The following is an 11,554-nucleotide window of genomic DNA, read 5'->3' as shown; positions in this document are numbered from 1 at the left end:
GGCCAGGGTCACCACCTGGTGATCCTCAGCCATAGGCTTCATAAGGAGTCATTTCTGGGCATGTAAGTAGTGCCCAACCCAGGCCAGCCCAGCTCAGATTTAGAGGAGCAAGGGGCTGGGCATGCGTTTTCTCTCCCTCCTCTCCGTGCCTGTCAGCAGGAGACTGATCTGGTGAGCACACTCCAAGTGGCTCAATGGGACACCGTCCTTCCCTTTTGCAGGAGCTGCTACTTCATGAGGGACCACCCCCATTTGGGGATTTCCTGATGCAGGATAATGGTCAGTCCTCTGGCCTTTAAGGCCCTTCATAACTCTTCCAGGCTGATTTTACATCACTCGTCCTACTGAATTCTATGGTCTGGGCTTCTGGGTCTGCCTCCTTGTTCTACCCTGCAGACGACATTCCATTTCTGGCCTCTGAGAGGAGGCATTTTCAGTTACCTCCATTGTTAGCGACCTTCTCTTCCTACAAAATTACTTTTTATTGATAAATTGGGGATCAGGAACTCTTACTCCTAGCTCCGGGTACAAGTGCCGGGCACACACCAGGTGTTTAATAAATGCAGTTGTTTGAAAGACAAATACAAGCCAAGTTTGGTTTTCCATCTTTTTATTCATCTCCCATCTTTGAGGGGCTTTTTCTTTCATGTCTTGAACAAGGTAACACCCCAGAGAGATCCCTTAGGTCTTTCTTTCCATTCTACAGTAGGTTACAGGGGACGGGAGGTCCGCTCATCTTGATGAAGACCGTGCATATTTCTACAAATAAATGCTATCCACACATGGTACAGGCCTGTAAGGCACAGCTTGGCTCTTCGTGTAGAAAGCGGCTCAGGTGGAGGCTTCCTTTTGAGTACGCTGCGAGCATTTGGGGAAGGAGCATCAACGGCCACGCCACACACGCAGGAAGACAAAGAAAGCTTTTATGCCACACACAACTCGGGGATAGAACACCGCAGATCTGAAGAGAGCCAACAACTCAGGAGGATCTAAATCAAAATTATATTAAGTACATGGTTAAAACAGCAGGCCTGCAGGTGTTATTTATGATAATTGGCAAGGGAGTCAATCTGAGAAAGCGGTCGCCCTAGAATGTCCAGTCAGGCCTTCCTCCTGTTTTCTCAAACAAAACTGGGCAGGTGACATGCAGAGAAGAGGATGAGCCTTCCCTGCTGACCTCTCGGCCGGTACTACCTTCTCAGACAGGGGACCGTCTAGGTCAGTCCCACAGCTTCAGGACATATGTGGCCTACAAGTTTCTTTGGCTCATTGCTGCGGTTAGAACGCCTCATTTTCTTGCAGTGATTTTTCTGGGGAGTAGGGGAAAGATGGGATGGGACATATCCCATTTAAAAGCTGTCCAGGCACTAATTCACAACATAGTTAAAGTTGGAGAAGTATATGCTACTGCTTTAGGATCTTAAAGATCTTCTAATACAAACCCCTTAAGGCCCAGAGAAGTTGTGATTTGCCCCAAATTGTACAGCCTCAGGACAGGTCTGGATGTTGTCTAAGAATAAGCTCAATTAAATGTTACCAGAATCTGGCTTAGGGAGAAACACTCCATTATGTAGAGCCTACTCATGCCCTCCCAGCTGCCCCAGCCCAGGCCCTCACTCCTGACTGCCTGGGCAGTATAATCTTCTTCTCCAGGCTCTCCCTGTATGCAGCCAATCTCTCCCCATGTTAATACACACACACCTTCCACGAGGCTGCCAAGTAATATTCCTGCCCAAGAAGCTTCAGGGGATCCCCACCGACCTCAGCACAAAACAAATGCCTTTACTGGGCATTAAAGCCTTCACCATCTGATCCAGTTTACCCTCCAAGGCTGATTGCACACCATTATCCTTCACATACTCTACACTCCACTCTCACAGGCTTACTTGTTCACTTCTCATACACAACCATTAAACATGCCACAGTCCCTCAGTAAATACAGGGCATTCCTATGTGAAGCGTGAGTACCTAGCATGGCAGCTGGTAAATACTTGCTGATTGATTATTAATTAGGATTGGGGGTGGGGGGAAAGAAGAGGGAGCATTGGAATTAATCAAATTTTCTTAGTAACTGCGGATTAAGCAGAATGCCCTAATTCCAATCAATTAACTAATCACAATTTATGCCTTAGTAAATATTACACAGGGAACATAATTGGTTTGTCCGATTGAGTGCCTTGCAGGGATTTTCCTTTGAATCAATCCTCAGGGTAAATGAGGAAAGTCTAGGAAATTGTCCCCAAGCCAGACTCACCCTATGATGGACCCTGTAATTCAAATAAGACCAAACAAAAGGAAATTGTGGAATTCCAGAACTCGGGCCCTCTTTGGTCTTTTGCCTCTTGCTTAGAAGCAATAGGGAGAAAAGTTTTTAAGGTCACTAAGTGATACAGCCCACAGAAAACTTATTTTTTCGCTAATAAAGGGGATAATCACAAGTTTGGAGAGTCTTCTGGAGCCAATGACCAGCTCGACTCAGTGCTCCCGAGTTTTCCCTTTTTCCTAACAGCAAGTGGCTATGCGCGCGCGCACACACACACACGTACGTTATCTTCCAACCCACCACTGACTGGCCCCTTTCCTTGCTGGAAAGAAAACAGAAAAAACTTCATGGGGTTGAATGAAGAGAACAATGGTTGTTTGAGGACAGAGTGCAGAAATGTACAGGTCACTGAAACAGCACCAACCTGCCCTGGCAGCCGCTCACAGACAGGCCTCTCAGCCGCTCGACAGCTGCTACGGCCCCTTGGCGAGCACCCTTGAGGTGAGAGCCCACGTCCTGTGGCGGTGTGTTCACAGCACCAATTCCCCTGCTCCAGTCTGGATGGTTTTAATCAGATAAAACATGGGCATCACAGCCACCACGGGTGCCAGAGGAGGACACTGGGAAATCATGGCCACTCTGCAGGTGGGTTCCCCCAATGCCTTTACCTTTAAAATGCCAACGTGCAGTGACAGAGCTTTCAGAAGGACAGCTGGGGCGGACGCCCAGCACAGCCCTCTCCAGCTGTGCCCTTCTCTGGTGTGCTTCTGTAACAGGAAAGGAACAAATTCTCTACTTGAGCCAAGAATTCCTCAGCAGCGTGGCCGTCGGTCACTTCACCCAGGGTCTTCCTTAGACACTCCATTAGCTGGTTCAAAAGAAAAGGCTCCACCTTAGCACATTGCAGAATAAATGCACGAAATGCCTCATAGCCATCGACCTTCTACGAGTTTTAAGGGGAGGGGATGGAAAGCCGAGTTTTTATGTCATCCTTTCACTGGCTAAGAACACGTGGGAAGCCAGGAATGGGAAGGTGATGGGACCAAGAGGTGATCGTGGGAAGGATCACGGCTACAAATTCGATCACTGGAAAGGGACGTCACCGTTTTCTAAGCTTTCCATGGACAACCCCGGCATGAGGAAGGATGGGCAACACTATCCCCAGGCTACATATAAGCAAACTGAGCTCCAACTTCTTCAAAAGGCTTGTCTCTCTCCGGATGTCCCACCACTGTCAAGGAAAGGGAATCTGGCTAATGATGAAAACCTTAATGCCCTTTACCAAAGCCCCTTGACAGAACTCACATGAGAACCGTTCTTCTTGAATGTAGAGGAAAACCCACTTGTGCTTAATGGCTGCACAAGAAGAGACACTTATTCTGGCCCACTGACTCTTGGCACATGACTTGGCAGTGGATGGTGGGTGCTTCTCAGCTTGGATAATCTGAGCCTCATCTTTAGAAGTCAGTCATTGCAGAAGGGAACATGGGTCATCTTCAATTATCTGGAGGGCTCCCATGTGCGGAGCAGGGCTGGCAGAGCCAACTGAGGTACAAAAAGCCCAGTGGAAGGCCTCCCCAGCAGGCAGGGGGCTCGCCATCCTCCCAGGAGGTCTCTGAGGCTACAGGAGTGCTTGGGGATGTTGTGGAGGGGCCACGTGGTCAGGTACAGACTGGACAAGATGGCATCTTGGTCCTGGTTAGGTCTATTATGAGCCCTCTTGTGGAAGTGGTGACTATGTGACCCACAACACTAAGCTCTCTGAAATGAGATCACTTGTGAACAACGTTCAGAATACATTTAAATGTCCTATCCCAAGTGAAGCTTTCAAAACGTCAATGTGCCTTGACCGGTCTCAACTCCTCAGACAAGACTTGAGACTTGGAGGGGACGGAAAACCAAACAATCTTTTATTTCCTCTGAGTTAATTCTAGCACCAAGTCGGGAACTACAAACTGACAGGAGCGCACATGTGAAAGGGCTCCCCAAGGCCGCCTTGTTCACCCAGCACCATAAGCATCCTGCCTTGGCTCCCAAGGAGCCCTGTTCCATTTCTTAGCCGTGCTCCTTGTTGCACTGTTTGCAGGGGTCCAAATCCTTTTCTCTGAGGCCCTTCAAATACCATCACCTCAAAGATACTTCTCTAGGATCAACACCCATGTTCTTTGTCACATCTCACCTGGCAGGCTTTTTTTTTTTTTTTTGGCTAGGCAATGAAGGTTAAGTGACTTGTCCAAGGTCACACAGCTAGTAAGTATCAAGTGTTTGAGGCTGGATTTGAACTCAGGTCCTCCTGACTCCAGGGCCAGTGCTTTACCCACTGTGCCACCTAGCTGCCCCTCACCTGGCAGTCTTAACACTGCTCACCCATTCCTGGGTCTGGTTCAGCTGGTCAGGGTCTTTCCTACACTGTGGTGCCCAATACTGGACATGATGCCCCACATGGGTCTGACCAGGGGGAATGACAGGTAGACCCATCCTTGTCCTTTCTGTGGGCATCCACTGATGCTGCCTAAGGTGACACAGGCCTTCCTAGCTGCCTCTGTTGATTGATCCCAAACTCACAGGCCAATAAAACAAGGCTTTTTAAAATGAGACAATGGAGGCACAGAGCTCTGTATACCTTAGCGTGCGCATAAATGCTTTTATTAGATCATCACCATCTCTCTACACTGACTTCTAGCCCCCAGTCCATTGCCCTGCTCTGCCCCAGAGCTGACCTTTTAGACCCACATACAGGATCTTATGCTGTGTCTTACACCTTCTGAATGTTGCCTGAGGAGCCTGAGCCATCCCTATATCCTGACAGAGTGTCCTGACCCTGTCATTTCATTGTGTGAGTTATGGCTTCCAGCTCAGTGAAAACTCAAAGATTTGATGGAAGTCACTGACAGAAATGCAGAACAGAAAAAATGCTGATTAACAATTCAATTGTGAGGTTTAGGCAACCTGTCCTAAAGTGATCAAATGCAAAGCTGAGATTTACCCGTAATGCTTTTATACTTAAGAAAATGAGAAAAATACCATCCACTGTATGTAATGAAGTTTATCCCGCAATGCTAACAAGTGTGTATTCTAAGGCGCCATCATTTCATATGTAAGCTTGGGCAATGCTAACAAGTGTGTATTCTAAGGCATCATCATTTCATATGTAAGCTTGGGCACCAAAACACATTTCTAATTATCTCTTGGAAATTAATTTTAGAAAGGGAGAAGTAATAAAAGGAAAGAGACAGCAAATTCATCCATGAAGCCCTGGGTACCAGGGGATAACACACAGAGATGAATAGCTTCAGATACTGTGAACAATGAAACCAGTTTTTAAAAGGCATCTTACTTTCTGCAAACAAGTCAGGTCAGAATCCCGGCGAAAGATTTTATCCATAGGGACACAGCTGCAAGAAGAATATGAAAAGAGAGTAAGGAAACAACACGAACTATTCAGCTCTGGGGTGGAAGTGATCCAATTTTACATTTGACTTGGGCTTTCTTTAATGGCTTTATGGCTTAATGAGGAGACATGATAGCTCTACAGTCAGAATATACCTCAGGGACAGCCGGTATTTTTCAATCATCCATCTTGCTTTTTCAAACACCAATTCCCATCGAGGTTCTCCCAACATCTGCTGTACTTGGAATTTGTAAGGGACACCTAGGAAAAAGCACAAACACATACTTTCCACCAACCATTATCCTTTATCTCTCTCTTTTTAAAAAAATACTATGTTCTTTTTATTTTATTTTATTGCAAGGCAATGAGGGTTAAGTGACTTGCCCAGGGTCACACAGCTAGTTAAGTGTCAAGTGTCTGAGGCCGGATTTGAACTCAGGTCCTCCTGAATCCAGGGCCAGTGCTCCATCCACTACGCCACGTAGCTGCCCCCTATCCTTTATCTCTTACAATGAATGAGAGGGCAACTCTTACAACCCTGGCCTAACCAACTCCCCAGGGGCTGCCTGGGTCGTATCCCAGCATGCATTCCCACAACTAGGGCAGGCCTGAAAATCCTATTTTGCCAAAATATAAAATCTCAATGATGTGGTGCCTGAAGGTTTACCAAGAGCCTTCCCTACCCAAAACTCAGTTTACAGACAAGGAAATTCAGTCTTGGAGAAGCAAAGAGATTAGGGGGAGCACAGCAAGCGTCCCAGCTGGGATCTGAACCCCATCTTCCAAGCTCCTTACACAAAGCCTCTTAGAGGCTCATGAGGGAGGGAGGTGGGCTCAAGGAGAGGCTGCCAGATATTGCTCTGGAGAAAGGGTCAGGACATGTGCTAGAAGAGGAGGAATGGGGAAGGATGATGCATATATGAATGGATTCCAGTCTAGGAAGTGCTGAAGTATATACACACACACACATGTACACACATGCACACACATATGTACACACACATACCCCCCCCCTTTCTCTGTCCCTGCCTCTACAGTAGGCACGCATGCAGGCATGTACACAGACATGAGGTAAATTATATACAGATTTCTATATAAAACACAGATATAAACGAACATATTTATGCCCAAATAGAACTAAATTGGATTATTTAGAAACATCTGCCTTCTTAGTGTAATGACTGGAATGGCGCCACCTGCTGGAGAGCTACTGCAGGAAAGCTCCGCCAGGAGGAGAAGGCATCTGAGGGCAAGCCATGCGGTCAGGAAGTGACCGTGGGTGCTGTCTATCAAAGCTACTGGCCAATCAACTTGAGGAGCCTCCCGTTTCTGGGAGGGGGACCTGAAGTAGGAAGCGGAGGCTGGTGGAGGGCATCTTCCTCTTTTGGCTCCTGGCCTGGCCATGGGTGGTCGGATGATGGGGCCTCTTAGAAAGAGTTAGATTTTTTACCTTTCTCTCTGATCCTCATGCTCTGTAATAAATACTTAGACACTTAAATACTCTGGGTAAAGCTTCTGATTTCCTGGCGACCACTCATTAGATTTTAGATGGCAGAGCTACAATTGTAGCCCTTACAGTAACCATTTAGCAAGGGTTTACTCAGTGTCTAGACGCGGCAGGCATTGGGCGGGATCCCGGAGATAGAGAAGCTTGAAGACGCACAGAGAACAGACACAAGGTGATGGGAAGTGGGTGCAGGGGAAGGGGAGCGTGGGAGTGATGGCTGAGAGAAGGAGGGAAAGCCTTTCCAAGGAGGATCCAACCCTTAGTCTTATGCTGATTTTTTTCCATGACTTCAATCTGCCCAGTCCGGCCCCAGGCAAACTTTCTCTTTATTTTCTGGTTCTCCAGGAGAGGCGCATGAGTGAAGAGCCCCCTAAGTGGGAGTTATATTCAAGGATCTTTTCTTGAAAGTCTAGTAAACAAAATTAGGTATATGCTCTGCTCGCTTCATTACTCAACTGCCCATAAAAGGGAACGGGGGGAAGTCAGGAAGAGAGGAGACCACAATGGAAGTTCATTTGTGAAGCACCTGTTCACCACCTCGGAGGTGAATCTCAACTTCGACTAAGACAGGAAGGAGGAGGAAGAGGAAGGAATAAACTCTATTTGTGGTCGCCAGAGCTGAGTGAGAAGATAACTTCGGAAACACCAATGACTCCCTCAAACGCCGAATCAAATGCATGTATGTGCATCATGTAAACCAACAAAAACTGCCTTTCCGTTTTCATCCACTAAACATTCAGAAAAACCGAAGCACTTGGGCTCATACTCTGCATTAATAGTAAGCAAAGGGCTTACCCACAAGAGACTCAAGAAGTTAGAAAGAGAATTAAGAGTTAAATCATTTCCCAATGATTTGTTCAAGCAATGCTCAAATGTTACTCAGAGTCAGCCCACTCCCTCCTCCGAGGCCCCTGACAAACAAGGACTATCATCTTTTTAGAGATGTGGTAACAGAAGTTAAGGGTCTGCCCACTGCAGCACCGCAAGGAGAGGAGCTGGGACTTAAGCCTGGTGTCTGCCTCTCTGTGGTCAGTGACTAAAGGTAGCCTGACTTACATCTGTCACCTGGAAATGAGAAAGTCATCCCCAGTAAAATAATGTCACATGTTGCTTTGGGGGTTTTGGATGGGACCATGACTGGGACTGCTCTGCCAGTGCACCTGACTCCCTGCTCCGAGATGGCATCACAGAGACCGGCCTGAGGCAACAAGAACAGCGATGGGCAGCCAGGGTCCCAGGGCCCCTGGGTGGGAGTGTCAGAGGCAGGACTTCCTGCCCCCAAGGCCTGCTCTCTCTCTCTCTCTCCCCGGACTATCCTAGACTGTCATGTACTAGAGTAGTTATTTATATACCTGTCTTACGTGCTGCACCAGTTTTGAGCTTCATGAGGGAAGGAACCAGTATCTTACTAGAAGTATTTAAAGCCTGAAGGCATGTTACAGATGAGGACCGTGAAGCCTGATATAAGACTTGTCCAATGGTTCTTAACAGAGTTGGCATGGGTTCTCAAGATTCCTGACTGGGCTACCACATTCCCTCTCAATGCTGATGCCCCTTTCTTTCTCAGAGCAGACAGGACCACCTACCCACAGATAGGCCTGGCTCAGCCTGCCCTCCCCCACAAAATGTTCTGTGCTCTCCAGGGACACGTGTCATCCCCCCACCACAATCGAGCTCTGAATCCCTCATGTAGCGGCAGCCACTGGGCTTGAGGAAGCATTCAGGAGACATGTTTAGGTGCCTGTACTGTGCCAGGCCTCATGGGACAAACAGCCTCCCACAGAGATCTGCATTTTAAAGAAGAGGATGTTGGCCAACACATCAAGAACCTGGACTAGGTGGAATTTCAGGTGGTGTCACAACAGGGAGATAGCCAGGTTTTTCTGGCTGCTTCCTTGCTTGCTTTAAAGAACCCAACTTGGCACTGCTTCTCTCCCTCCTGAATTCAGGGCCTCCGAAAAGCTCTGAGACATTTTCTCAGGGTTCCCACAGGAGCACCGGGGGGAGGTGGCAGCCACCTCTAAGTCTGGGTTGTCTGGAAGTTGGGGACCCTTTGTCCATACCATAAAACTCCCTTGGGGGCAAAAATTCCGCATCAGTCAATTCCTCTGCTTTTAAAATGCCAAGTACTGAGGATAGGAAATAGGAGGAGTTTTCATTGGATACTTACGGTAAGAACCATCTGAACTAATTTCATCACTTATAACCAGGCAGGTAATTTGGGAATACGGTAAAGGATTGTTGCGATTATATGGGCTAATGATCATCCCAATGAACATTGCTCCACCTCTGGAGAAATAACTCTAAAACAAAGAGGACAAAACCCAGGAAATGCTGAGTTACAATTATATCACTTAAAAAGCAAAGGTTTAACCCCACCAGTAAATATAATGAACATTTCCAGAAAAGCAGAAAAAAAAAATCCTAATTTGCTCTTAGCATCAGAAACAAATAGGCGCCTCCTTATTCTGGGGATGGGGATAAATAAGAAGAAATCTTGGCCCTTGGGGTGGGAGGCAGGAAGTCCTTTGACCTGTGCCTTCCTTCCTTCACCCTCTGTTGTTGTTTGCCCTTCATTCTTGAAGACGACCATGACAGACGTCATGACTTGCAGTGAATTGGATTTAAGGGAGGGAGGGCCGGGTAAGGTCACCAGCCTCACTCTCTCCTCCACAGCCATCTGGGTCCAATGGCAAGGCATACATCAGGACAACTGGAGGTGGCCCCAGATGTTTAAGGCAACCGGGGTTAAGTGATTTGCCCAGAATCACACAGCTAGTAAGTGTCTGAGGTGAGATTTAAACTCAGGTCCTCTTGACTCCAGAGCCAGTGCTCTATCCACTGCACTGCCTAGCTTAGAGTTAAGGGGACGGGAGTGGGCTGGTAATCTGGAAGTGGAGAGCTGCTGGGGGCAGGGGGTCTAGGGACAGAGGGCAGAGAGGAGAGGAGGAGTCTGGAAGGGTTCACTGGATGGGGCTGAACATAAGCTGCAGAGCTTAAACTTAAAATACATAAATAACGAGGTCCATCGGAGAGGCAGCAAGGCCTTGTGGGCAGAGGCTCAGCCTGAGGGGCCAGGGAGACCAGGATGCAAGCTGTGATTCTGCTCTATACTAAGTGGGTAACCAGGGCCAGCTGCCAGTCTGCCACCAGGGGGTGTTTCCTCACTCCAAGTGACTACACTAGTGAGATCGTACACTCTTCCCGCTGACCTCAGATGCTCCATTAAAGGGAAGGTGCCCAGCACTAAAACGCTTCATCTCCTGTCATGCTGCTCTACTCTGGACTCCATCATGCCCCGCCCCCTCCACGGTTCAGCCTCTTTTTGTGTGTCCTTTCTCCCATTAGACTGTGAGTTCCTTGAGGGCAGGAGTGGTCATTTGCCTTTCTTTCTGTCTCCCTCCTGGGCTTAGCACAGTGCCCAGCACACAGTAGGCATTTCAGCAGTGTTTCCTGACTCATTCTCACACTCCACCCCCTGCCCTCCAACATGCACCTACCTGGTATTTGGCCTGCGTGTCAATATCCCGAAGCGATGGGTTGGGGTCAAAGGCAGGATGTGAGTGGTACCAGCCAATCACCTTGTACCCTCTGTTGGCCAGGGTCTCGGATGCCTGGGTTTGGGACACGGGGTCCATCTCGCACTGCAGCCCTGTGCTCAGACTGTTACAGGGCTCGGCGGCACACACCTGTTAAGGACAATCCTCTGAGATCCCACTGGAATATTAAGCCCCTTTCGGTCCGTGGCTTCACATGCTTTTCTCTGATAAGGCGGCTGTGGGGCGCTCACGGGATGCACTCCCAATGAGGCAGGCAGGCCATGAGGCCCTGGAGCTGACTTCTCAGGCCCATGGATGCTCTGCGTTCCAAAAACCTGCCCCATCCTCCGAGGGCTTCCCCATATCCCACTGGGGGTCTCACATGCCCAGGTGTGAGACACCTTCATTCACTCTCAACAGGATATATCCACTTCTGAATCAGGGAGCCAGGGCCTGCATCCCCCGCCGATGGGAGAGTCTGTCTGTAATAGGGGCTTGTCCTCTGCCTCACTGGTCCCTGAACGTCATGGAAAGAAGGGAGAGGATGAAAACGTAACTCACCTCCACCACCTTCTCAGCTTCTAAGTATCTTCCTCCTAAGAGACCAATCACTTCTGCCACGGAAACATGAGCATGCTGCAAGGAACAAGAACACATTTAGACAAGACAAGGCACCCCTAGGAGAGCCTGAGAGGGGAGGGCACATGCTGGGAGAGGCAGCGAGGCCTGAGGGAAGGCCAGGGGCTGCCTGGGAGGATGGGGCCTCCATAGTTCCCCTTCTAAAACAGGGCTGCCTGCCGCCACTGGTCTCACCCCTCAAAGGACCGGAGGCAGAGGTGGAGTTAGACTACTGT

The 11,554-nt window shown here is 48.6% G+C and overlaps 1 protein-coding gene across 3 annotated transcripts in view; it reads right to left on the bottom strand.

The window, feature by feature from the left end:
- Positions 1-601: 601 nt before the first annotated feature.
- Positions 602-11,554, bottom strand: part of MYSM1 (Myb like, SWIRM and MPN domains 1) — a 30,355-nt gene continuing 19,402 nt past the window's right edge. For all 3 annotated transcript variants that reach the window (XM_044001593.1, XM_044001592.1, XM_044001594.1), the window contains 7 exons: positions 11,262-11,336; positions 10,662-10,850; positions 9,332-9,464; positions 5,810-5,915; positions 5,601-5,658; positions 2,932-3,131; positions 602-989 (listed from right to left, as the gene is read on the bottom strand). In XM_044001593.1, coding sequence (XP_043857528.1) covers positions 2,964-3,131; positions 5,601-5,658; positions 5,810-5,915; positions 9,332-9,464; positions 10,662-10,850; positions 11,262-11,336 — 729 coding nt within the window. In that variant the 3' untranslated portion in view covers positions 602-989; positions 2,932-2,963. The remainder of the gene's footprint in view (positions 990-2,931; positions 3,132-5,600; positions 5,659-5,809; positions 5,916-9,331; positions 9,465-10,661; positions 10,851-11,261; positions 11,337-11,554) is intronic.

This window comes from Dromiciops gliroides, chromosome 4 (genome assembly GCF_019393635.1).
Source record: "Dromiciops gliroides isolate mDroGli1 chromosome 4, mDroGli1.pri, whole genome shotgun sequence".
Lineage (NCBI taxonomy): Eukaryota > Metazoa > Chordata > Mammalia > Microbiotheria > Microbiotheriidae > Dromiciops > Dromiciops gliroides.
Note: the sequence above shows the minus strand (reverse complement) of the source record. Positions and strands in the feature narration are given on the sequence as shown.